At 46.2% G+C, this 26,513-nt stretch overlaps 1 protein-coding gene and 1 pseudogene across 10 annotated transcripts in view; both read right to left on the bottom strand.

Moving 5' to 3' along the window:
* EVI5L (ecotropic viral integration site 5 like) overlaps positions 1-8,903 on the bottom strand; it is a 33,144-nt gene extending 24,241 nt beyond the window's left edge. For 7 of the 10 annotated variants that reach the window (XM_059695851.1, XM_059695853.1, XM_059695860.1 and 4 more), the window contains exon 1: positions 8,694-8,903. In XM_059695851.1, coding sequence (XP_059551834.1) covers positions 8,694-8,761 — 68 coding nt within the window. In that variant the 5' untranslated portion in view covers positions 8,762-8,903. The remainder of the gene's footprint in view (positions 1-8,693) is intronic. The other 3 variants (XM_059695861.1, XM_059695858.1, XM_059695859.1) reach the window with 2 other exon arrangements.
* A 5,071-nt stretch (positions 8,904-13,974) lies between these two features.
* LOC132234087 (large ribosomal subunit protein eL36-like) lies at positions 13,975-14,518 on the bottom strand (annotated as a pseudogene).
* Between the last annotated feature and the right edge of the window lie 11,995 nt (positions 14,519-26,513).

The following is a 26,513-nucleotide window of genomic DNA, read 5'->3' as shown; positions in this document are numbered from 1 at the left end:
TCATACAGGCAGATATACACACTCACACACAATTTCACACTTATATGTAACTCACACTTGATATACAGGTAGACACACACTCATACACATTCACTTTCACATGCACACACTATCTCAGACCCATGCATACTCTTGCATGCACACAGGCATGCATGCTTTCTGCACTGACAAGACCTTGCAACCCTTGGAACTGAGTAGATTCAGATGGACACTGGCTTGCTGCCATCTTAGCTTTGTGAGCAACCTCACCTCCCTCCCCAGAGTGCCATGACTCTTACTGTTTCAACCATTCCTTTCCTGGCACTTACTGAGGGCCAGGCGCTATTCTAGGCATTGAGTGGAACAAGGTGACGAGAATACAACTCTACAGGGTATGCAGCCATGTCTACCTTGCTAAATGGGCTCAGAGATGCAGAGACAAGGCAGGTCCACTCTAGGGCCAAGGGGCCATACCTCTAAAATCCACACACAGGTTCCCTCTAGGTCTGGGGTCCCAACTTCAATGCCATTTGCCCCTACTCTAACTCAGCCACCTGAAGGGGGATCCTGGCTCCTGCAGAGTAGGCAATGAGCCCCCTAACCCTGCTCCTGCTGGCACCACCATCCACCTCGCTCCCATGGCTTAGAAAGCTGAGCCAAGCAAGAGGGGTGGGAAGAAGACTCTGTTGGTGAGCTGGGCAGGGAGCCTGGGGACAGAGAAGTCCAGATGCCAGACATCTCCCACCTTCTGTTCTCTCTCCCTCTTAGGGAATTTTGGACACTGTCAGTCATGCCTCTTCCTTCTTGAAGTCCTCTCCCATCTAGTTCCCAGAGGCTGGGCTCCTGGGTCTCCTGCTTCTTTGCCCGTTTTAGCCTCCCACATGGTGCCTCTTCCTCCATAGGCTCTGCCGGGGCCCTTGTCCCTTCATGTTGTTGGTGATCTCACTCTTACGGCTTAAATGACTGAATATATATATGTCAGTGATTGTGACACCTCCATTCCCAGATTTTCCTTTCTCTTGATAACCAGCCAGATTGCCAAATGACTCCTGAACATCTCCATCAGACCCCTGGCCAGGGCAGGAATTGTCATTGTCTGGGTCCCTGCTACTGCAGTGTCCCCTGCTGGACGTGGCACAACCTAAGAGTTGATAAATATTTGAGGAATTGAACCAACCTGCTCAACCACCAATATTTACTGGATGTCTACCAGGTGCTATGTACTATGCTGAGGACTGAAGGCTGGTGGGCAAAGAGACACAGCCCCTGCCAGAGCATTCAGGGGGAGAGACTAAGAAACGGTCACCCAAACTTCCTACTACAGATGGAGACAAATGCTTGGAATAAAAGATAAGGTAGACTGGAAAACAGTCTGGCAGTTCCTCAAAAAGTTCAACAAGAGTTACCACATGACCCAGCAATTCTACTCCTAGACACACATCCACATGTGAACTTGTCCATGACTATTCATAGCAGCATTATTCATAATAGCCAACAAGTGGAAATAATCCAAGTGTCCATTGGCAGATGAATGGATATGTAAAATGTGGTCCATCCATATAATGGAATATTAAAAGAAAGGAAGCTCTGATACGTATGAACATCAAAGACATGATGCAGAGTGAAAGAAGTCAGACACAAAAGATCACAAGTGACATGATGCCATTTATATGAAATGTCCAGAATAGGTAAATCCTTAGAGACAGAAAGTCAATTAGTGGTTGCCAGGAACTAGAGCCCAGGAGTGGGAGGAATGGGGTGGGGAAGAAACTGTTTATGGGACTTGTTTTGGGTAATGAAATGTTCTAGAATTAGTGGTAGAGGTTGCACAACTTTGTGAATATACTAAGATCCATTGAATTATTCATTTTAAAAGGGTGCATTTTATGATATGTGAATTATACTCCAGTTAAGAGAAGGTAAGGGATGGGGTGGGCTGGCAGAGGGACCTGGTGCAGAAGCAGTGGGAGAGGGGTGGGTGCAACTCAAGAAGGGACTAGGCAGGGGCCAGAACCCCACAGGGCATTGTGGGCCAAGGCAGCAACCTGACTGGGTTGGCACTTTAGGAAATCTCTCCTGACCTGCAGTGTGAAGATGCTCCTCCAAGCCAACTCTCTCCTAACTAAAGCCAGCCCCTCCTCCTGCTGCAGGTTGGCCTACCTGGGTTCCTGATGCTGCCACCCACTGGCTCAGGCAAGGCCTGGTACTACCCTCCTGGTGCTTGCTCTAAACCCTTTAGCCACTCCCTACTATGACTTGGAATCTTGGAATCCCAACATTTTTGCATGGTGCACACACCCCTGCCAACCTCACCTCCTCCCATATCGCAGTCCCTCCACACACTTAACCCACAAGGAGCACCTACTTCTTCCTGCCTGTCTTTGCACATGCTGTTCCCTTTGACTGGAAAGGAATTCTCCAAGACTTGGTTTGAGTTTTTTTTCTGTGAAATATTTCCTGCCAACACCCCACCTCTAGTGTCCTGGTTCATCTCTCTCTTTTCTCTCCCTGAAAATACCTACTCCCTACACCCCAGCCCAAGACATATTCTATGGCAATTACTTCTATATATGCCTGCCTGCTCTACTGGGTCATTCTGAGTATAAGGCCTGTTTTCTTAATTTTCTACTCCAAGCCCACAATGCAGCAACTGACATTTAGTTAGGTGCTCAATAAAGGTCTGCTGAATAAATGAAGATAAAAATATCTGTGCTGTTCAGGCAGGAGATCAAGGTCAACATCAACAGTAATAAGTCATGTTAAGAACATGTACCCTTGATATAATGAGATGAGAAGGGCACTTCACCCCTATGTCTTTCTCCCCAGAAAACATCACCCAATTTAACTATGAGAAAAACCGATGGCATATCCTGATTAGGGGACATTTTAGAAAATTCTAACTAGTCCTCAAAATTTTCAAGGTCATAAAAAACAAGGGAAGTCTGAGAAAGTGTTCCAGCCAGGAGAAGCCTAAGATATGATGATGAAATGTGCGGGATCCAGGATAGGGTTCTGGAACAGAAAAAGGATATTAGGAAAAAACTAAGGAGATCTGAATAAAGTGTGGGGTATAGTTAATGATAATGAATCAATATCGGTCCATTAATTATAACAAAGGTACCAGACTAACCTGGGATGTCACTAATAGGGGAAACTGGGTATGGAGTCTTCAGGAACTCTCTGGACTATCTTCTGACTTTTCTTTAAATCTTGAACTGTTCTAAAATATAAAGTCTATTTTAAAGATAAAGAAGTGACTATATACCAGTGTAGACAGAAAAGTAAAGGACAGGTCTAACACATGAGAGGTGTCACCTTGAGCAGAAGGTCACTCAAAAGGTCCCTTAACTAGGCTGTAGGGGAAGAAAAATTCACACTTGGATTTCTGACTCCCGAGCCTCTGCCCTATATTGATCTGCTGTGCTGCCAATCTCTCCGCATTCTTTTACTTTAGAAATAATATACATGAAACACTGAGTGTAGTGGGCACTCAGTCAATGGCAGTAATTATTATTACTACTACAGGCCCGGTGCATGAAAATTCGTGCACTCAGGAGTCCCTTAGCCTGGCCTGCACCCTCTCACAATCCGGGACTCCTTGGGTAGGGTCCCTAGGCCTGGCCTGAGATCAGGGCCTATCAGGGCTTTCCTTCCCCCGGCTGCAGGCAGCTGGCCCCACCCCCGCCACTGTCACTGCTTGCCATCTGTGCAGCGCTGCTCCCCCCTCCCCTGCCACTGGTGGCCTCCCTCTGCAAGCGACAGGCAAGGGGTGTGATGGCTTGCCTGGCCTGGGCCTCCTTCTGCCGGGCAATCGATCGCTGACCAGCCACACACCTGCCACAGTTGCTGCCACTGGTGGCCTGGGCCTCCCTCTTTCTTTGCTGGGGGGCGGGGCCAGCCCTGCAAGGGGATGTCTGCCTACCTGATTGCCCCTGCTTGTTGGGGGCGGGGCCAGCCCTGTGAGGGGCCGTAGTGGTTCTGGTCTCTGGTCATTCTGGTTGTTATGCTTTTGGTGGCTGGCCTTTTATTACATAGGATTACTGGTTTTGTTAATCCTCACCTGAGGATATTTTTCCATTGATTTTTAGGGAGAGTGGAAGAGAGAGGGAAAAACAGAGAGAAACATCAATGTGAGAGAAACACATCAACTGGTTGCCTCCTGCATACGCCCCAGCCAGGGCCCTGGCCAGGGAGGAATCTGCAACCAAGAATACATGCCTTTGACTGGAATTGAACCCAGGATCTTTTTTTAAAGATTCAATCTTTCTTTTTATTGATTTCAGAGAGGGAGGGAGAGAGAGAGAAAGAGAGAGAGAGACAGAGGGAGAGAAATGATGAGAGAGAATCATGGATTGGCTGCCTCCTGCACACCCCCTACTGGGGTTGGAGACCGCAACCTGGGCATGTGCCCTTGTCTGCAATCGAACCTGGAACCCTTCAGTCCACAGAGCAATCATAGTCTATCTACTGAGCCAAACTGGCCAGGGCCACAGTCACTACTTTTTAACAGGGAAAGCTACTGAGTGTGTATGCGCCATCTTTCAGAGGTTGGTATTTTCAGAGGCAGGATAAAGGCCTCAAGTGTCCTTTAATTTTGGCTCCCTTTTCCTCTCCCCCTGGCTCTGATCCTCCACCTCTAATGATTATGGGGACACAAAATCATTTCTGAATCTGAAGCCTTGAAAGATGACAGCTGACTCCATTTGTCCAGCAGACCATCATGGCCCTGCCTGGCTCTAACTTTGGGGAAAATGTCCTGGTGTCTCAGGTCCTATTCCTTGGCAAGGAGTAGGCAACTGATGGGCCAGCTGCCCCCCTAGGTAACATGGAGAGTAGCTGGAATTCAAAAGCAAGTGAGTAGAAGAATGACAGCTCTAAACCAACCAGTCACTTACTGAGTATCTGCTATGTGCCCTAGAATCACCTGGAACTCAACTGTGAGCAAATACGAGCCCTGCTCTTGTGGGTCTCATGGGCTGGTATGGGAGACAGACACAGATGAAACAATCTCACAAACATATGTAAAGTGGAAGAAAAGTGTAGTGAGTCATGCCAACAGGGCCTTGGAAATCTTCCCAGTAGGGTTCAATCTCTTCCTAGCTCTGGTGGGTTAGTTCTCCTATCTAAACCTCCTTCCTTCCACTGTCTTCGTTTGGCTTCTAGAGCATGTGTACTGCAGGCTCCCCCAGGCAGGTGGACTTTGCTGCCTTTCCGATTCTTCCAACTACGATTGCTCTGACCAGGGAGTTTCCATAGTGTGTGTCTCATGGATCACCTTTGAAACATGAAGGCTTATAGGATGAGGCCCACCAAACGAGGTACGCTTCCCTGAATGCATCATGTTTGCTCCTGCTTCCTGGGCCTCCGTCCAAGCACTCTGGCTGCCTAGAATGCTCCATACATCATACTTGCTCCACCTTCCCTAACACCCCAGAAATGCTCAGGGCCCTTTTCTGCACTCCCCCAGCAGCACGCCGTACATAATTCTGTCTCAAGTTTCCACACAGGAGATAGCAGGATGTGATGTTAAGGGCATAGTGCCGGAATCCCAGTTTCTCCAGGTTGCCTGGAAGATTAAATGAGATACTACGTAAATGGCGCTTGGCACAGGGCCTAGGACAGTGATGGCAAACCTTTTGAGCTCGGCGTGTCAGCATTTTGAAAAACCCTAACTTAACTCTGGTGCCGTGTCGCATATAGAAATTTTTTGATATTTGCAACCATAGTAAAACAAAGACATATTTTTGATATTTATTTTATATATTTAAATGCCATTTAACAAAGAAAAATTAACCAAAAAAATGAGTTCGCGTGTCACCTCTGACACGCGTGTCATAGGTTGGCCATCACTGGCCTAGGACATGGCATGGGCGTGATCAGTGTGCACTAGTGGTTCTACCTCTTGTCTTGAGATGTGGAGAGGGTCTTTAGATGCAGAGCAGGGACACCTTTGACATTCCTCCAGACCCCAATATCTGACTCAACTTCCAGGATGGGGCTTCCCCCAGAATGATCAGTATCTATATTCTGTACAAGAAAGTTGAGATCATGTTCCCCCTTGGCCCCTGAACCCATCAAAGCACATACACAAAAACATAGACCTGTATTCCAGTCTAGGGTAAAAGTGCATTGCTCTTGTCCACAAGCCCTCCCTGGGAGCCTTCTGACCTCACTGCCTCCACACAAGGTCCCACCTTGGGGAGCCTGTGGGGTTCATTTCTTGTGTACCTCATGACCTTCAGCTGTCTTTTCATTCACTTTCTCCCTTCAGCAAGTGGGTAGAACAAACCTCTCCCTACCCAGCATCAGGGATCCATGTAGGGGGTGGGGGTGGGCACTGCCAGCAAGCAGGCCTCCTACTGCCCTCTGTCCCCCAACACAGTAGACTATTTCTCAGTCCAGATTCAAGCTGGCTTCCTGAGGGGCAGCATGGCCACAGAGATATTCATTAGTGAGGCATCAACTAATTACAACCAGGAAACCAGGGTGGCTAGTGCTTCTGCTAGCACTCATAGATGGGTGACTGCCCTCCTGAACTCCATTGACTCCTTCCACACCGCGCCCAGAGACAGTCAACACCACATCCTAACCTCACTGGCTCCCTTGCAGTACAAACTACTGTTCTAAGGATTTATCCCCCCGTTTTCCAGGTGGAGAAGTTGAAGTCCCAAGCCAAGATGTGCTTTTTTCTAGGCCATCCAGAATACACTGGAGAACACCCACAAAGAAGCCTGGTCCTGTTTACTTGGGATTGTCTAGGAATGCTTGTGTAGCTTGAAGGAGCCTAGATGGGCAATGCTAGGGCTGGACTGATCTGGAAATCTGCATGGGGCGAGGCCCGGGTCTCCTCCTTACTCCCTGCAGTCTGGCCATGCCAGCTTGCCAGTTCTGTAATCTCCTGTCTTCTCTATCTCACCTCATTCTTGTGCCAGGGCCAAGCCACCTGCAGTTTTGTCAAACCACCAGCAGTTAACTGCAGAAGCTCAGGGGAACCCACAGGTTGGACCCAAGGGCGAGGGTGGTGGGGTGGCAGAACAGACAGGAAGAGACAATACAACCCAGAAAGACACAGGCACAGGGGCTTTTAGCTCCATCACAGCCTAGCTGAGGAAAAAAACAGCCCATTTTTCCCCTTCTGAAAATATTCCTTAACAAAGAGCTGTCTGATTCTGACAGGACCAAACCAGACACGCGGGGTCCCAGATGCCAGGAGAGGAGGAAGCTGTTTCATTTTGGCATAACATACTGGTTGTGGGTGAAAGAACTCACAGGGACTGTCCATCTCCTACTCTCAGCACTCCTGGGGTTCTGTGGGTGAAAGAACTCACAGGGACCGTCAGGGGCTGGGCTGCCCCTGGGCACCAGCACTGGCCCTGCCATCTGAGTTGGTGGGTGTGATGGGGTCAGCATGCTGGTCCTACCAGTCTGGTCAGACTTCAGGACCAGGGCCAGGAGCAGTCTGAACTCCTCTTCCTCGCCAGGGGGTGGAGGGGCATAAATTAGGGGCCAGGCAGCGGTTCTTTTAGGGGGATGGGTGTAGGAGAGAGTGTGAATGTCCTTTCCTTGGAAGAAGGGCAAAGTGGGGAGAGGTAGATAAAGGGGAAGAAGCCTGCAGCAGGTGTCCACTGGGTTGGGAGATTCTGGGTCACCCAACCACCGCCAGGGTTCCAGTGGGGATGCTGCCTCAGGTAGGTTGGTGTGGCTGGACAGACTGGCTGCCTGGGGCAGGGCAGTCAGCTCACACATCTGAGTCTCTGCCAGACCTGGGAGCACTGGGGACTCCAGGAGGACCTGCGAAGGTAAGGTCTGAGCAGGGGTGTTGAAGAGCCCTGTGTGAGAGTGTGTGTGTGTGTGTGTGGTACCAATTGCCTGGTCTGTGTTGGAGGTCTGAGTTTCTCTATGTATGTTGGGGATCCAAGTGTCTGATGTGTGCCTGAGTGTTTTTTGGGGGGTGGGTGGGAGGGGTTTCATGGGTATTCTCTGTTTGGGAACTGCTGGCAGTATGTGTGTGCTGTGCGGGGCTTTCAGAACACCTGGGGGGTAGTGCTGAGCATGAGATGAGGGTGGACGTCCAGGAAACAGGGATCAAGACGACTCAAGATCAGGGGTATGTGTGGAGCTCCTGGAGTGTGCAGGGAGGACCCCAGGACTGCTGAGAGTAGGAGATGGCCAGCAGGCTGAGGTGAGGCCTGTGGGCAGGAATCCTAATTTACAGAGGCTAGGCAAGGGTCAGAGGGAAGGGCAGGGAGGACTCTGAGGCTGGTGTCCCTGAGGATGGGGGTAGGTCTAGGCCCAGAGAGAGGATGGGAAGTGAGAGGAGGGACAGGGTGGTAAGGGGCCTGCAGATGGAGAGAGCCGAAGGGGTGGGTGGTGTCCTGGGCGCGCAGGGGGAAGGTCTACGGGGTCGGGGCTGGGGAGGCCCTGCGAGGTCCTGGGAGGGGTCCTGAAGGTCAGTAAAGAGGGTGGGCGGGGGTCACGGGCCCGGGGGGCACTCCCTGGGCGGGGCGGGTGGAAGTGGGAGGCGCCCGAAAGGGTCCGAGGAAGGGCCCTGAGAAGTCGGGAAGCGTCGGGAACGAGAGTGGGTGGAGGTCCGGCCCAAGGCTGACAGCCAGGGTCCGTGCTGGGAGTGCAGAGGGTTCCCAGCGCGGCTTCCGGGGCGAGGCAGCCCGACTCCCGGTCTTGCCTGGCCCCGGCGGGCCGCAGCGAGAAGCCACTTGCCTGTGAAGGGGCCCGGGAGGCCCGGGCCACGCCGCCTCCCTACCTGCGCCGAGCGCGCCGCCATCGCCGTGCCGAGCCTTGCCGTCCCGTTAGCCCCACAGCTGCCAGCCCCGCAGCCCTGGCCCAGCTCCCTTAGCCGCCCCCCGGGACCGCTGCCCCGGCCGGCTCGCCGCTGCCATTTCACCCGCTGACAGGAGCCGCTGCCCCGCCCCCAAAGCCCAGTCAACCAATTCACCGCCCCCAGTTACCATGGCTCCGCCCGCAGGCCAGGAGTGACGGGATATTTGGCCATTCCGTAAGGAAGGCCCTGACTACGGCCAGGAGGTTGCCGCCTCTGAGGAGAGAAGCGAATCGAAATTAGGGAAGTAGTGAAGGATGGGTGCTTTTGCCTATCGGAATGTGTAATCCTGTTGACCAACACCTGTCGTGGCCAATAGCGAGGAAAGAGGGGTGTGTCTCTGAGAGAAGGCTGTGGCCCGGAGGAACCCCCTACTGAGGCAGTCAAGCTTTTGGCACTAAGCCCCGCCCATAACCGGCTTTCGCCCAATAAAGAGACGCCCTGATATGTCCATTATCGTCTGTCCCTCAATCCAAGCCTTAGCAACTGTTGGGACTATATAAAGAAGATTGACAACTGAAGGAAGGCGATGAAGTAACACTCTGTGGCCAATGGGATCGCGAGATTGGTGTGCGGTTAACCTCTGGGCTGTGGGACTTGAAACCTACATTGAATGACATAGGGGAGGGACTTGGGGGCGTGGCCTAGACGGCAATGGGGCGGGGCCAGATAAGGGAGAGGCTAATGGGTTGCGTCTGAGGAGAGGCGTTGCCCGAAATCCCTGAAGGGGAGATGATGGGACGCATCTTCCGAGCCCGACTCTGTGCTGGGGGCGGTTCGGTAGGGGGTGGGTCACACGAAAGATTCAGGTTGGTCCCCTGCCCTAGTCTATTTTGGCCGGGTCGAGTATCTTCTCTGAGGCTCATACTGCCTTGTGTTCCCCCAGGCTGTGCTATCACTGCTGCACTCCTCCCATCCCCCACCCTCCCCCGTCTGATGGCTGCGGGGGTTGGGGGGGGGGCGATTAGGGGACATGTAGGGCCTAAGTCAGGTCTCACTGTTGAGCAGGGGCCTGGCACATGGGAACTGCTTATAAATGTTTGATGAATGAATGATTAAATGAATAGTGGTCCCAAGACTCTTTAACAGGGAAGGGAAGAGCGGGGGTGGGGTGGGGGTGGGAGGGATCACTCGGCTGGGGAGGATATGTAGGGACAGTCACTGACAGAAGGCAAGACTTAGCAAAAAGGACATATTTTTCACCCCAAGATGCAGGGATGGGCCTTGCAAGGGTGAGGCAGGGAATGACCCTGTCACAAGAGGGTGACATCATAAATTCAGAATGGAGACTGATAATTGGAAACAGGAGGACTGGGACTAGAGTGGGACGTTCCAGGACCTTCTAAGGTCTAGATCTCAACCTTCTAAATAGTAGGAAGTTCTGTCTGGTTTGGGGAGCAATGACTGACATCCTTTGCTCCCTGTCCCTGGCCATCTTTCTACACTCTGTCCCATCTACATTTTGTTTCTGTCTACACTTTCTCTGCTGCTGTCTCTACTCTCCCTTTGCCTCTTTATACCTTTCCTGTCTCTCTCTCTCTTACTACCTACATTGTATCTATGAAAATTCTGGAACTGTTAAGAAAAGCCCCAAAACATATTTCTAAAAACTCAGGTGGTAAAAATAAATATGCATTCTGTCTCCCTCATAAGCCCATAGCTCCCTCCCTCATTTTCTTTCTTCTTCTTCCTCCCCCCGCCCCGCCCCCCCCCCCCCCCCCAAAGAACAGATCTTTACCTCCTTCCTTTAAAAGTCAGCTTTTGTGTTGGGCATTCTATAGTCCTGACAGTTACAAGGTGACTTTGGATTTAGTGAGTTTGAAGTTGAAATGAATTTATGGACATTGTCTCCTGATTTCTGGGTGGGCCTAGGAGAGGGGGTCACAGATCCCCATGGACATGGTTGGAGATGGGACAAGGGTGTTGAGTCAGGAGGGCAAGGGTGACATCAGGATGTGGTGGGGGCCAAGTTACTAGGGAAGGACAATCCCTGAGCGTGGAAGACTGAGGAGCCATCATGAGGGCCAAAGTCTCAGGGTTTGCCCTTGTTCCCAAAGGTTGTCTCTCAGGAAAGAACAGTTTGGTATGAGACACAACTTCAGAGGAACAGAGAAACCTGGACTGGTAGCCAAGATGTGGGAGCCACAGAGGTACAAGGGCCCCCCAGAAAGAGGTCATAACCAGTTTGTTCTGGGGCCTTGCCTGGAAGATAGGGACATCTAGTGGCTAGGAGATAAAATCAAACACCAGCCTGGCTGGTGTGGCTCAATGGTTGAGTGTCAACCTATGAAATAGGAGGTCACAGTTAGATTTCTGGTGGGGTTACCCGGGTTGTGTTCTCAATCCCATGGGTGTGCAGGAGGCAGCCCATCAATGAATCTCTCTCATCATTGATGTTTCTATCTCTCTCTTTCTCTCTGAAATCAATAAAAATATATTTTGAAAAGTCGAACACCAGGAAGATGCACAGGATATTTAACCCTCTCATTTTTATACTGCCATTTCCACACAAAGGATAGTTTAATTCTGGGGACAATTTGATTCCAGTTTTATAAGCATAATGGAAAAAAAAATCCAACAAATTTTTGTTGGAAAATACTTTTGAATCATAAATTGCACTTAGCCAATTAGATTCCTAGATCACTTTTCTATTCAGTGCAGTTAAACCCTTCCCAAATTTTTCTCAAAGTTCATTTTTACTTGATTGAAATAATTTTATGAGGAACATTTTTTTCATGTGATTTTTTTTTTTTTGAATCAGAAAGAAAAAGGAGAAGTTTATTTGCGTTCTCGGGCGAGACCCACTGACCCAAAAGGTGGGGCCAGTGAATTTCGCCTTTCATGTGATTTTTTAAGTAAACATTTGATTCATCAAACAGTCTCTTTTGTCCAATTTTTACCAACTGTTGATTCTATCACTGTGATTTTTTGTGTAATTGTCATTTCTTCAGAGTCAAGTTTTGCATATTTAAATTTATTGAAATACTTTCTCTCTCTCTCAGTATTCAGCCATAACAAATTTTAGCACAATCAAAAATTTTTTCTGGATTAAACTTTCTGGACTCAAAATTCATTTGTTGTAAATATTGATTAATGTGAGTTGCACCTCATACTTGTCACATAGAGAGCAAATTAGGCTATAATTTAAAAATATATATATATTTTTAAATATATTTTATTGATTTTTTACAGAGAGGAAGGGAGAGAGATAGAGAGTTAGAAACATCGATGAGAGAGAAACATCGATCAGCCGCCTCCTGCACCCCCCCCACTGGGGATGTGCCCGCAGCCCAGGTACATGCCCTTGACCGGAATCGAACCCGGGACCCTTCAGTCCGCAGGCCGATGCTCTATCCACTGAGCCAAACCGGTTTCGGCTAAAAAATATATTTTTATTGATTTCAGAGAGGAAGGGAGAGAGAGAAAGAGAGAGAGAGAGAGAGAGAGAGAGAGAGAGAGAAACATCAATGATGACAGAGAATCATTGATCAGCTGCTTCCCTCACACCTTCTATTGGGGATCAAGCCCACAGCCCCTGCATGTGCCCTGACTGATAGTTGAACTTTGACCTCCTGGTTCATAGGTCGATGCTCAACCACTGAGCCACGCTGGCCAGGTCATTTTGAATTTTTTGAGATAATTCCATATTGCTTTCCACAGTGCCTGTATCAATCTGCATTCCCACCAAGACAGTTCCCCTTTCTCCATGTCCTGGACAACACTTGTTATTTGTTAATTTATTGATAATAGTCATTCTGACAGGTGTGGGATGATATTATTGTGGTTTTGATTTGCATTTCTCTGATGATTAGGGACATTGAACATCTTCTCATATATTTATTGGCCATCTGTCTGTCCTCTTTGGAGAAGTGTCTATTTAGTTCCTTTGCCCATTTTAAAAATTGGATTGTTTGTTTTTTGGTGTTGAGTTTTATAAGTTCTTTATAAATTGTGGATAGTAATCCTTTATCAGAAGTATCATTGGCAAATATGTTCTCCCAGTCAGTGGGTTGGTTGTCTCTTCATTTTGTTCATAGTTTCCTTGGCTGTGCCAAAACTTCTTAGTTTGATGTAGTCTCATTTTTTTCATGTTTTCTTTTGTTTCACTTGACCAGGAAGATATATCAGAAAAAATATTGCTATAAGAAATGTCCAAGATTTTACTCTCTCTCCCTCCCTCTCTCCCTTCCTCTCTCTCTCTCTCTGTCTCTCTCTCTCTCTGTCTCTCTCTCTCTCTGTCTCTCTCTCTCTCTCTCTCTCTCTCTCTCTCTATATATATATATATATTTTTTTTTTCTTGAAATTGGAAAGTGTGAGTTCTCTGACTTTGTTTTTCTTTTTTTTAAGAAATATGATGTTAGCTGTCAGGCAGAACAGCCTGTGAAAGAGGTGGAGCAGGAGCAGCCTGGAAGGTAGGAAGAGTCCTAGGTGAGAGTAGGGCTCAAGCAAGGAGAAGGGAATGGCTATCCCTATCAGGATAGGACCAAGACAAAAATGGATCTGTTGGTTTGCTCAGGGGGAAGGTAAATTCTGTCATTGGTCATTTTTGGAGAGTGGTGGGAGGTAAAGCAGCCAGGAGAAGGAAAGAGAGAGGAGGTGATGGCAGGAATGAGGACAACCCTTTTCTGAGATGTTTGGTGACACCTAGAGGACTGGGGAGGTTTTTCCCCAAAGATGAGAGAAGCATAACCAAGTTCCTAGAAGTCTCCTTGTTCCAGTACGCGGGGCACAGTGCATCTGCAACACCAGGAATGGAGCCTTTGGGGCTGAAAACAGCAGCTGACCCAGGAGCCAACGACTGCAGCAGGTGTCTGGGCATACCCTCCTTCCCAGGGCTCTCCAGGGCAACCGTGACCAGGAGGGGCTAAGGAGCAAGGTGAGGGAAATGAGCAAATCTGGAGGACCGTGAACTCTCAAGAACAGGTAAAATGTCGGAGAGGTGGGGGAAGGGCGGCATGCCAGGCAGAGGTTCTAGCGGACTCTAGCCAGAGCTAAGGCAAGGAGGTAGGAAAGTTTGGTATCTGTTCTGTAAACATGTGTTGAAGCCACCTCAAACCTCTGGGTGGCGCTGTCTAGCCTGGCGAGACACCCGAACAGGCTGCCTGTTTTTAAATTTATTTTTCCTGAACAGGTTTTATTACACACAGAGGGGATGGGGCTCAGTCCTTCTTGGTTGCTGCTTTCCTCATGGCAAGGACATTGCTCAGCTCCTCTCTTTCTCTTGACATAGATGTGTGTCCCCTTTTCTTTCTTTCTTTTTTTTAAAAAATTTTATTTCAGAGCAGAAGGGAGAGGGAGAGAGAGAAGAAACCTCATTGATGAGAAAGAATCATTGATTGGATGCTGCCTGCACGCCCCACTGGGGATTGAGCCGGCAATCAGGGCATATGCCCTGACTGGGAATTGAACCTTGATCTCCTGGTTCATAGGTCGATGCTCAACCAGTGAGCTTTGCCTGTAGGGCATGTGTCCCCTTTTCCTGACACATTTCAGGGCTCTCTTGTCCTTAACCTTGAGCAGCTCCATAGTGTGCCTATCATGGGGGGCAAAGTCACACACACACACCTCTTGGATCATTTCCTGCACCAACTTGGAGTGTTTGGTGAGGTGCGTGCAGTGGCAGCTGTGCCTCAGCTTGCTCATGTTTTTGGTCACCATGTGGCCTTTGTTGAGGCCCAAGGCCATTGGGTATCACAAAGCCATGGCTTCTGCTCCTCAATGGCTGCCACAGTGAAAGGGCTGGCACTGCTGCTGTCCTGTTTTTTGATTCCTGTGCACAGGCCCATGGGGGTCTCTTTCTGATCAGTGGATGTTAGCTGAGGTTCTGTAATTCCATTGTGGGCAAGTTTCTGAGAGGCCAGCCCAGCTTGGCTCACATTTCAAAGAAGGAGAGACATATCTCTAAAGGAGCAGGTGGCTTGTGTCTAAGAATTGAGGAGTTAAGTGGGGTCTTGTAACCAGATAACCGAGGAGTTCAGACTGCCTGTCACTACCTGAGCCAATTACGCAGAGTCAGGGTTGAATGATATATGAGCGTTTATTCCAATAATGCTGGCAGTATGGGAGAGCAGCAGGTCATCCACAAAAATCTGCTCTGCCTCTCCCTGTAAGCCAGATGGTTGTATTGGGTAGAAGTACAATGATTACACAGGAAAGTAGGAATTACAGGCATGGGAAAGTAGGCACAGTATAATCATTACAGGTAACAAGCCATGTGGGCTGGTGGGTGTCGCAGAGGGCAGGCACCTCTGGGACTAGATCAGCCGTGGGCAAACTACGGCCCGCGGGCCGGATCCGGCCCGTTTGAAATGAATAAAACGAAAAAAAAAAAAAAAAGACCGTACCCTTTTATGTAATGATGTTTACTTTGAATTTATATTAGTTCACACAAACACTCCATCCATGCTTTTGTTCCGGCCCTCCGGTCCAGTTTAAGAACCCATTGTGGCCCTCGAGTCAAAACGTTTGCCCACCCCTGGACTAGACTGTTTCAGCCATGAGGTTGTAAGTCTCTCCATAATGATAGGCAGTTCTTGGGACAGGAGGATGGACTGTATTCTGATGTTAGCTCCCATGTCCCAGGGCGTACAACTCTCAACCAGGTGAGAATGTGCTTTCCCTAATCAGAACAGAACCATCATGGTTAATAGAGCATGATTAATATTTCTTATAATTATAGTTAGTCCCCAATAGTCTATTTCTGCCCTTAACAGTTTGACTTGGGGAAAAACTCCTGCTGCCAATCAAAGTTTACAGGGTGTGACAGAGTCTGTGCAGCTCAACTAGTTTGGAAAAGAACTCCAAGTGGATAGGGAAGGAAGCCTTTCTGGAGGAGGTGGTATTAAAATATGTGTCTGGGCCATGGCCAGGTAGCCCAGTTGGTTTGATCCTTGGTCCGTGCACATGCAAGAATCAATCAATGGATGCATAAATAAGTGGAACAACAAAAAATTTGATTTTTTTCCTTTCTCTTCCTTTCTCTCTCTCTCTCAAATCAATAAATAAAAAAATTAAAAAAAGATGTGTCTGTATATAATGTAGAAGTTAACTGGACAGTGGAATGAGCCAACATTTGCTCACTCACTTCATTTGTTCACTAGACTTTTGTTGAACTCAGTCTCTCCATGTGGAACCCACAGTCTAGAGGGGGAGATAGATGTAAAGCATGGGGTTTCGTTCTTTTTTAAAAAAAATATATTTTTATTGATTTCAGAGAGGAAGGGAGAGGGAGAGAAAGATAGAAACATCAATGATGAGAGAGAATCATTGACCGATTGCCTCCTGCACAACCCACACTGGGAATTGAGCCCGCAATCTGGGCATGTGCCCTGACCAGGAATCAAACTGTGACCTGGTTCATAGGTTGACATTCAACCACTGAGCCACACTGACTGGGCATAAGAAGTCTCTTTTGATCACACCAGAGTTTATGCTAATGAGATAACTCAGAGTAGGGCCACTTTATAGTCTTAGGTTGGTCAAGTAATTACAGGGTTGGAGATTAAGCTCTACAAAAACTCTTGAAATATGAGTTGATGAGCTGGCTGGTGAGGCATCCCAGTTCCACAGACACAGAGCTCTTGTGCTTGGGATCCTTCTGGACCTCATCCTATGTACCTCTTCATCTGGCTGTTTATCTGTATTCTTTAGCATGTCCTTTGTAATAAACTAGTAAGCCTGGCTGGTGTGGCTCAGTGGTTGAGTGTTGACCTATGAGCCAGGAAGTCATGTTTCGATTCCCAGTCAGGACGCGTGCCGGGGTTTTGGACTCAATCCCCAGTAAGGAGTGTGAGGAGGCAGTCAAGCAATGATTCTCTCTCATTGATGTTTCTAGCTCTCTTCCTCTCTGAAATAAATAAAAATACATTAAAAAACAAAAGAAGTAAGACCAATTATTTGCCCGGCCGATGTGGTTCAGTGGATTGCACTTGGTCATCCCACGCACCAAGAGATCACTGGTTTGATTCTGGGTCAGGGCACGTGCCGGGGTTTAGGGCTTGAGCCCCAGTAGGGGACATGCAGGATGGATGTTTATCTCTCATTGATGTTTCTATCTCTCCCTCTCCCTTCCTCTCTACCTAAAAATCAATTAAAAACATTAAAAAAAACACCCTAGTAAACATAAGTTTAGTTAATGTTTCCTGGAGTTTTATGAGTTGTTCTAACAAATTATTGGACTGAGGAGGGTGATATGACAACCTCTGATTTATAGCCAGTCCATCGGAAATATGGGTGGCCTGGACTTTCAATTGGTGTCTGAAATTGGGGACAGTCTTGTGGGACTGAGGGATCTGTTAAAAACAAGACAACAGACCCCAAATGGAATCGCTTATGCTAAGCTCTATGTCACGAAACTGAGACTTGAGTTAATGACAGTTTCGTCTCTCCCAGAAATGGAATCTTAACTAAGAATTGCCTGATCAGCACTAGCCATCCCCTGTAGGGAAAGTAACCTTGCAATAACCAACCCACTTTTTCTGCATTGTACAACTTCCTTGTTTCTGTTCCCCTCTCTCTAAAATCTCTTGCTTTGCATAGCTCTTCAGAGCTCTAACTGCTAGATTAGATGCCATTTGATTCACAAATCATTGAATAAAGCCAATAAGATCATTAAAATTCACTCAGTGGAACTTTTTTTTTTTTTAATCCTTACTCGAGGACATTTTTCCATTGATTTTTAGAGAGAGTGGGAGAGGAAAAGACAGAGAGAAATATTGATGTGAAAGAAACACATCGATTGGTTGCCTCCTGCATGTGCCCTGACCAGGACCCAGGCCATGGAGAAGCCTGCAACCAAGGTACATGCCCTTGACCAGAATCGAACCTGGTGTCCTTCAGTCCACAGGTTGACACTCTATCCACTGAGCCAAACCGGATAGGGCTCAGTTAAATTTTTAAAATAGCTCTGATGCTATAACCAGGTTGATAATGTCAGAATTGACTTAAATTTGTAGGACATCCAGTCAGTGATGGCCGAGAATTTTAGAATTGCTTGGTGATATAGGAAAACATGCCAGAACTTCCAGAAGGTTACATTCTAGGGTAAGGGTTACATTCTGAAGAATGAAGTGTTGAAATGGGGTGGAGGAAGGAGTGTTTCTGTTAGAGTGGTCAGCACCTGCAAAGATTAGGAAATGAAAGAGAATGTGACTCCCTAGAGGAACTGAAAGTTTTCAGCAGGACTCTAGGGCCTTAGGAAGAAAAACTAGATGGCTAGTTTGGGATCTAATTACAAGGTATGGAATACCAGGCAGAAGGGTTAATAATGAATTTGGTAGGAATAGTACACCCAAGAGAGAGTGTCATCTTTGGCCTTCCTGAGGGATTATTTACTTATTTTTTTTAATTAAATCTTTATTGTTCAGATTATTACATTAGTTACTCTTTTTTCCCACCATAACTCCCCTCCACCCAGTTCCCACCCCACCCTCCTCCCTCACTCCCCACCCACTGTTCTCATCCATAGGTGCACGATTATTGTCCAATCTCTTCCCTCACCCCACACCCCTTTCCCCCCCCCCGCAAGAATAGTCCATTCCCATTCTATGTCCCTGATTCTATTACAATCGCCAGTTCATACTGTTCATCAGATTATTTATTCCCTTGATTTTTAGATTCACTTGTTAATAGATGTGTATTTGTTGTTCATAATTTGTATCTTTACCTTCTTCTTCTTCTTCCTCTTCTTAAAGGATACCTTTCAGCATTTCATATAAGACTGGTTTGGTGGTGATGAACTCCTTTAGCTTTTTCTTATCTGTGAAGCTCTTGATCTGCCTTCAATTCTGAATGATAGTTTTGCTGGATAAAGTAGTCTTGGTTGTAGGTTCTTGGTATTCATCACTTTGAATATTTCCTGCCACTCCCTTCTGGCCTGCAAAGTTTCTGTTGAGAAATCAGCTGACAGTCGTATGGGTACTCCCTTGTAGGTAACTGATTTTCTTTCTCTTGCTGCTTTTAAGATTCTCTCTTTGTCTTTTGCTCTTGGCATTTTAATTATGATGTGTCTTGGTGTGGTCCTCTTTGGATTCCTTTTGTTTGGGGTTCTCTGCGCTTCCTGGACCTGTAAGTCTATTTCTTTGACCAGGTATGGAAAGTTTTCTGTCATTATTTCTTCAAATAGGTTTTCAATGTCTTGCTCTCTCTCTTCTTCTGGCACCCCTATAATTTGGATGTTGGTACGCTTGAAGCTGTCCCAGAGGCTCCTTACACTATCTTCGTATTTTTGGATTCTTTTTTCATTTTGCTTTTCCGGTTGGGTGCTTTTTGTTTCTTCGTATTTCAAATCTTTGACTTGATTCTTGCGATCCTCTGGTCTGTTGTTGGGAGTCTGTATAATGTTCTTTATTTCAGTCAGTGTATGCTTAATTTCTAGTTGGTCCTTTATCACAACATCGAGGGTCTCATTAGATTTCTTGAGGATCTCACTACATTTATTGGTGGTCTCACCAGTCTTCTTGAAGATCTCACTACATTTATCAACAGTCTCACCAGTCTTTTTGAGGGCCTTATTAAGTTTATCGGCGGCTTCTAGACAGTTCTTTAAAGACCTTAAAAGTGTGGTTTTGAACTCTATATCCAGCAGTTTGCTTTCCTCCCATTCTGTCGTTTGTGTCCTGTTTCTTTGTCTCGGCATTTTTTATGCTTCGCTGTGTCGATAGAGTTCCTTTCTGTGCTAAGTGTCCCAATTACCTGAGGTAGACACTCTTGGTGCACCCCCTTGTGGGCTTTGTGCACAGTCTTGTTGTAATTAAGCCTTGATTGTTGTAGTTATCACTGTGAGGAATTGACCTCCAGGCCAATTGGCTGTGAGAATCAGCTGTGTCTGCAGTAGGAGAACTTCTGTGCTGGAAACACCACTCTTGGGCTAGACTTGCTTCAATGGGGCTTTGGTGCTCACTGAGTCTTCCCCCTGAGTGTGTCTTTTATGGTTCCACAGAGCTGCAAACTGGATGGTCCCACTCTGACCTCTAGGCTTCCTGGCTCCTGGATCTCTAGGGAGGTGCTAATCTAGCCTTTGCCTGAGGCTATCCAGCAAAAGTCTCCCTGCAGGGCTTGGGCGGTGCAGGTCCCACAGGATCAACAGGGCGGGGTTAGCAATTATGGCTGCTCTCAGTTTTGCCCTCAGAGGCTCTGCTTCTCAGTGTCCCAGTAATTGCTGCAAGCCCCACGGAGAGAAAGCTGCCCTAGGGTTCTGAGCGATGCCAGACAGTCCCACTTCTCCCGTATGAGTCTGGGTCCCTAGAGACTCGCCGGGAGCTGGAGCTCAGAGTCTGAGACTCCCTCCCGATTGAAAACAACAACCACGCCCTCAGCTGCCAGCCCGCTCCGCATACACTCCACACCTTAGTATTTTACTTCAGCACTGCGCCTCCTCTGAGTCTCGGTATGTTTTACTCTTTTCTCCTAGTTGTAGAACTTCCACTCAGCCAGCCTTCCTGTTGTTCTGGATGATGTCCGTTCCGTCCTTTAGTTGTATTTTTGAAGTGGTTGTTCGAGGCAGCAAACTCTGGTGTTTACCTATGCCGCCATCTTGGTTTCTCAGAAAATTGTTAAATAAAAATGCTTCCTGAGGGATTGATGTTCCAGTTTTGCTAATGTGCCTCTGGAGATAGAAAAGCCACCACCACCTCAGGAAGTTCAGCCAAGCACAAAGAGTATGCCAAATCAGACAGACCTGGCTGGGGACTCTAGCTCTGCCTCAAGCCATGCAGCCAAGAGCAGGTCTTCTCAACTCTCTAAGCCTTAGTTTCCCCAATGTGATATGGGACACAGACTGTCTTAATCCATTCAGGCTGCTATAACAAAATACCACAGACTAGGTGGCTTAAATAACCAATATTTAGTCTTTACAGTTTTGGAGGTTGCAAGTCTGAGATTAAGGCACTGGCAGATTCCATTTGTGATGAGAATCCTCTTCCTGGCTCATAGACAGCCATCGCATTCATTACCTAGTCACTTCCAAATGCCCCACCCCCAAATACTATCACATTGGGGATTAGGTTTCATCATAGGAATTCTGGGAGGACACAAACATTTAGTCTTTGGCATAAAACTACCTCACAGGGCTGTCATGAGAAAGAACAGGTCCTTAGCACCAAACAGATGCCAAATAAAAATTGTTTCTTTCCCTCTTCTTAAAGGAATAAAACTCCTCCAGAAGACCTGTAACATATTTCCAAGTTGGATCTTGCACTGTCTGTTCAACAAATCCACCAGCACCACTCACTCTGGTCATGTCACCTCTTCTCCACCAAGAACATACAAACAAAAGTAATTCGTTTATTCATTTAACAAACACTGACGGAGTGCCTACTACGTGGTGGGCAGTGTTCTTTACATTGGGGGTATAGCAGTGAAGAAAATAGACTCAGTCTCTTCCTTCTGAACAGCCAGTCCCCAGCTCTTTTTATAAAAACAGTTGATCCTTGAACAACACAGAGGTTAAGGGTGCTGACACCCTACATAGTCAAAATCCACGGGTAACTTTGACTTTCCCAAAACTTCTAAGTTGCACCTAGATATCCATGGGGTTGGTTTCAAGATCCTTTGTGGGTACCAAAATCCACAGATCCTCTAGTCTCTTATATAAAACTAGAGGCCCAGTGCATGAAATTTGTGCACAGGTGTGTGTGTGTGTGTGTGTGTGTGTGTGTGTGTGTGTGTGTGTGTGTCCCAGCCTGACCTGCACCCTGTCCAATCTGGGAGCCCTCAGGGGATGTCCTACTGATGGCTTAGGCCTGCTCCCAGTGGTTCTCTGCTCTCTGCGGGGCCTGTCTGCTCCACACTACAGCGACTGCCAAGCAGGCCATGCTGGGTGCTGCCTGCAGTCGGTGCTTGCCTGCTCCCGGGCCATCACAGCAATGGCCAAGCAGGCTGTGCTTGGAGCTGCCTGTGGGCTGCAGCGACGGCCAAGCAGGCAGTGCAGTGCTGGGAGGTGCCTCCTCCCTGCTGTCAGTCTCCACAGAGGCGATGAGGTTAATTTGCATACTCACTCCTGATGGGCTGGTGGGCATCATGAAGGTACGGTCAATTTGCATCTTTCTCTTTTATTAGGGTAGATGACATAGATCACCCTGGCCAGTGTGGCTTAGTCTGTGGGAGCATTACCTGATTCACCAAAAGGTGGTAGGTTTGGTTCCTGGTTAGGGCACATACCCAGGTTTTGGATTCAATCCCTGGTCAGGGCACATTTGGGAGGCAACTGATTGTGTTGTATTGAAATTCAGCAAGATGCCACAGCCAGAGGGTCAAATTTGGGAGCTTTTATTTCAAAACTGACACGCCGGGACCACAAAGGGCTTTTTGCCACTCTAAACCTCGCGGTCCCAAACAGAAGTTAGGGGTAAGCTTATAAAGGCAAAAAGAGGAAAAAAACTCTAGGATTTGTGCTGTGAGATCCTATCTCAAGGCCTGGCCTGGTGCCAGCCCTGACAACTCTGTCTGGGAGAATTTTAGCTTATGGCCTTTTCAATATGGTTAAGCAAACAGGTCCTCCAATATAGACAATTTAAGAGGGAGCAGTGAGCAGACCATAAACTGATAAGAATGTACACCAAATTCCTGCCACAGGCTCAGATTTCCAGCCCCCCTCCCTTTTATTTTCCCATTATTCAAGCAAGCATATTTACAGAAGCTAGAAATAGCTTAGTTACTTATCTGGTTTAGCTATACCCTGGAATTAACAGGTTAATGGACCATCTGTGCCTGAAAGTCAGTCCTAACAAAATTTATGGGAATAAAATGGAATGTTTATGGTTTAGATAGAGGGCAAGGGGATGGGGCGGAGTCAGTTCTTTCAAGGCCCATTCTTCAATTGATTCTCTCTCTCTCTCTCTCTCTCTCTCTCTTCATTCCTCTCTCTAAAATCAATTAAAAAATGACCTAATAAAAATAATGGCATAGATCATTGCATACTGTCATTCCTCTGCCCCTGTGAACTCCCAACTGTTGATAAAAAACAGTACAGGTATTTATTGAAAAAAAAAAAATCCATGTGTAAGTGGACCCATGCAGTCAAGCCCGAATTATTCAAGGGCCAACTGTAATTTAGTGAAACATACCCCTGTTCATTCACTGATATATCATCCGTGGTGTTTTCATGTTATAGTGGCATAGTTGAGTAGATGTGGCAGAAACTGTATGGCCCACAAGGCCAAAAAAAAATATATATATATATATTTTCTTTATAAATTTTATTTTATTTTATTTTATTTACTATTTTTTTTATTGCTTAAAGTATTACAAAGGGTATTACATATGTGTCCATTTTTTCCCCCCGCCCTAGACAGTCCCCTAGCCTCCCCTATCCCCCGGTGTCTTATGTCCATTGGTTATGCTTATATGCATGCATACAAGTCCTTTGGTTGATCTCTTACCCCCCTCCCTCCTGCCCCCCAACCCTCCCCGGCCTTCCCGCTGCAGTTTGACAATCTGTTTGAGGCAGCTCTGCCTCTGTATCTATTATTGTTCAAAAGTTTATAATGGTCTCTATTGTCCATGAATGAGTGAGATCATGTGGTATTTTTCCTTTATTGACTGGCTTATTTCACTTAGCATAATGCTCTCCAGTTCCATCCATGACGTTGCAAATGGTAAGAGTTCCTTCCTTTTTACAGCAGCATAGTATTCCATCGTGTAGATGTACCACCGTTTTCTAATCCATTCATCTACTGATGGGCACTTAGGCTGTTTCCAGATCTTAGCTATGGTGAATTGTGCTGCTATGAACATAGGGGTGCATATATCCTTTCTGATTGGTGTTTCTGGTTTCTTGGGATATATTCCTAGAAGTGGCATCACAGGGTCAAATGGGAGTTCCATTTTCAGTTTTTTGAGGAAACTCCATACTGTCTTCCATAGTGGCTGCACCAGTCTGCATTCCCACCAGCAGTGCACAAGTGTTCCTTTTTCTCCACATCCTCTCCAGCACTTGTCGTTTGTTGATTTGTTGATGATAGCCAGTCTGACAGGTGTGAGATGGTACCTCATTGTTGTTTTGATTTGCATCTCTCGGATGATTAGTGACTTTGAGCATGTTTTCATATGTCTCTTGGCTTTCTGAATGTCCTCTTTTGAAAGGTGTCTATTTAGGTCCTTTGCCCATTTTTTGATTGGATTGTTTATCTTCCTTTTGTTAAGTTGTATGAGTTCCCTATAAATTTTGGAGATTAGGCCCTTATCAGATATGTCATTGGCAAATATGTTTTCCCACACACTGGGTTTTCTCGTTGTTTTGTTGATGGTTTCTTTTGCTGTGCAGAAGCTTTTTATTTTGATGTAGTCCCATTTGTTCATTTTTTCTTTCGTTTCAAGTGCCCTAGGAGCTGTATCAGTGAAGAAATTGCTTCGGCATATGTCTGAGATTTTGTTGCCTTTGGATTCTTCTAGAATTTTTATGGTTTCCTGTCGTACATTTAAGTCCTTTATCCATTTTGAGTTTATTTTTGTGTATGGTGTAAGTTGGTGGTCTAGTTTCATTTTCTTGCATATATCTGTCCAATTTTCCCAACACCATTTATTGAAGAGACTATCTTGGCTCCATTGTATGTTCTTGCCTCCTTTGTCAAATATTAATTGAGCATATTGGTTCGGGCCGATTTCTGGGCTCTCTATTCTATTCCATTGATCTATATGCCTATTCTTGTGCCAGTACCAGGCAGTTTTGAGAACAGTGGCTTTGTATTACATCTTGATATCTTGTATTGAGATCCCACCTACTTTGTTCTTTTTCAGGATTGCTGCAGCTATTCGGGGTCTTTTTTTTTTTTTATTCCAGATGAATTTTTGGAGAGTTCGTTCTAGATCCAAAAAATATTTGTTATCTGGTTCTTTTCAGAAAATGTTTGTCAACCCTTGGTCTAGACCAGTGATCGGCAAACTCATTAGTCAACAGAGCCAAATATCAACAGTACAACGATTGACATTTCTTTTGAGAGCCAAATTTTTTTAAACTTAAACTATATAGGTAGGTACATTGTTATTAACTTAATTAGGGTACTCCTAAGGCTTAGGAAGAGCCACACTCAAGGGGCTAAAGAGCCGCATGTGGCTCGTCTAGACCCCCATGGGTCTAGACGGTTGCACTGTGGGGGACAGATAGTAAACAGATAAATTTTAAGCCTGAATTTGGGCCCTTCCCTCTCTTTCTTGGACTTCCCAAATATGAGAGGCAATACTATCAGCCTCTACCCCCACTTTATTTTGAGCTGGTCTGAGTTGGGGGCAGAGAGGTGAATGAAAGACAATGTGCTTTCATGGTTTGAATCCATCTGTAGCAGGGACCATGGGCAGGTGAAGTAATCTTTGAGCCTGTTTGCTCATAGGTACAATGAGGACACTAATAGCTGTGTTATGGGGATTAACTGAAATCATGTCCAAAAAACATTCAGCACAAAAGAAGTGCTCTAGGAATTTCTGCCTCTGGTGAGAATGTAGAAGGACCCCAAAGACCCTCACTTCCATGGTGACAAGTAGAAAAAACCAGAGGAAAATCCATACTTTACATCAGGGCTAGTTAAGATGATGAATGCAAGGAAGCCTTAATGAGATGGATTTCAGAGATAAAATGAGCCAAGAACAGTGGCAGCTTCCATACCAAGAAACAGGCAGACTCTGGCTCTGAGTATGGGTGGGCTTGCATGGATGGAGAGACCATTAGGGTTAGAGTAAATAAGTGTTCACAATGGTATTGGAGTCCAGTTCTTGTGAGGAGAGCATCCACTTGAGAGGATGGCCTACTACTATGGGCTGTGAGATCACAAATGAGGTAAGAAGGAGAATAGTATGGGGGTCGTCTGCCTAGTGGGAGAGCTCAATGTCCAAGCACAGTGAGGTGGTATCCACACAAGGTAGGGGATGGTGATGAAAAACGAGATTGGTTATATACAGGGGGATTGATTCAGGATTTTCAACATCAGAGAAGGATGTTACAAAGATGAATAGAGAAAAAATTACAATGAACTCTATTGTATTTAATTGAAAGTGTTGGTGTAAACTCATGCTCTTAAACATATATATAGAGATAACTAATGAAATTGAAGCAGTAATAAAAAAAACTCCCAGCAAACAAAAGTTCTGCATCAGATGGATTTACAGGAAAGTTTTACCAAACATTCAAAGAAGAGCTAACACCTATCTTCCTCAAACTATTAAAAAATCCAAGCTCTTTTTAGGAGGCCAGCATTATCCTAATTCCAAAACCAGATGAAGATACTACAAAGAAAGAGAATTACAGACCAATATCCCTGATGAACATAGATGCTAAAATCCTCAACCAAATATTAGCAAATCATATCCAGCAATATATGAAAAAGATCATATACCATGACCAAGTGGGATTTATTCTGAGAATGCAAGGCTGGTGCAATATTCACAAATCAATAAATGTGATACATCACATAAACAAAATGAAGGATAAAAGTCACATGATAATATCAATAGATGTAGAAAAAGCATTTGACAAAATCCAATACCCATTTTTTATAAAAACTTTCAGCCAAGTGGAAACAGAGGGATCAACATAATGACAAACCTACAGCCAACATCATACTCAATGGGCAAAAACTAAAACAATTACCCCTAAGAACAGGAACAAGAGAGGAATGTCCACTTTCATCACTCTTATTCAACATAGTACTGGATGTTCTAGCCACAGTGATCAGATAAGAAAAAAACATAAAAGGCATCCAAATTGAAA

Source organism: Myotis daubentonii, chromosome 5 (assembly GCF_963259705.1).
Source record: "Myotis daubentonii chromosome 5, mMyoDau2.1, whole genome shotgun sequence".
Lineage (NCBI taxonomy): Eukaryota > Metazoa > Chordata > Mammalia > Chiroptera > Vespertilionidae > Myotis > Myotis daubentonii.
This window is presented reverse-complemented; position numbering and strand designations above follow the sequence as displayed.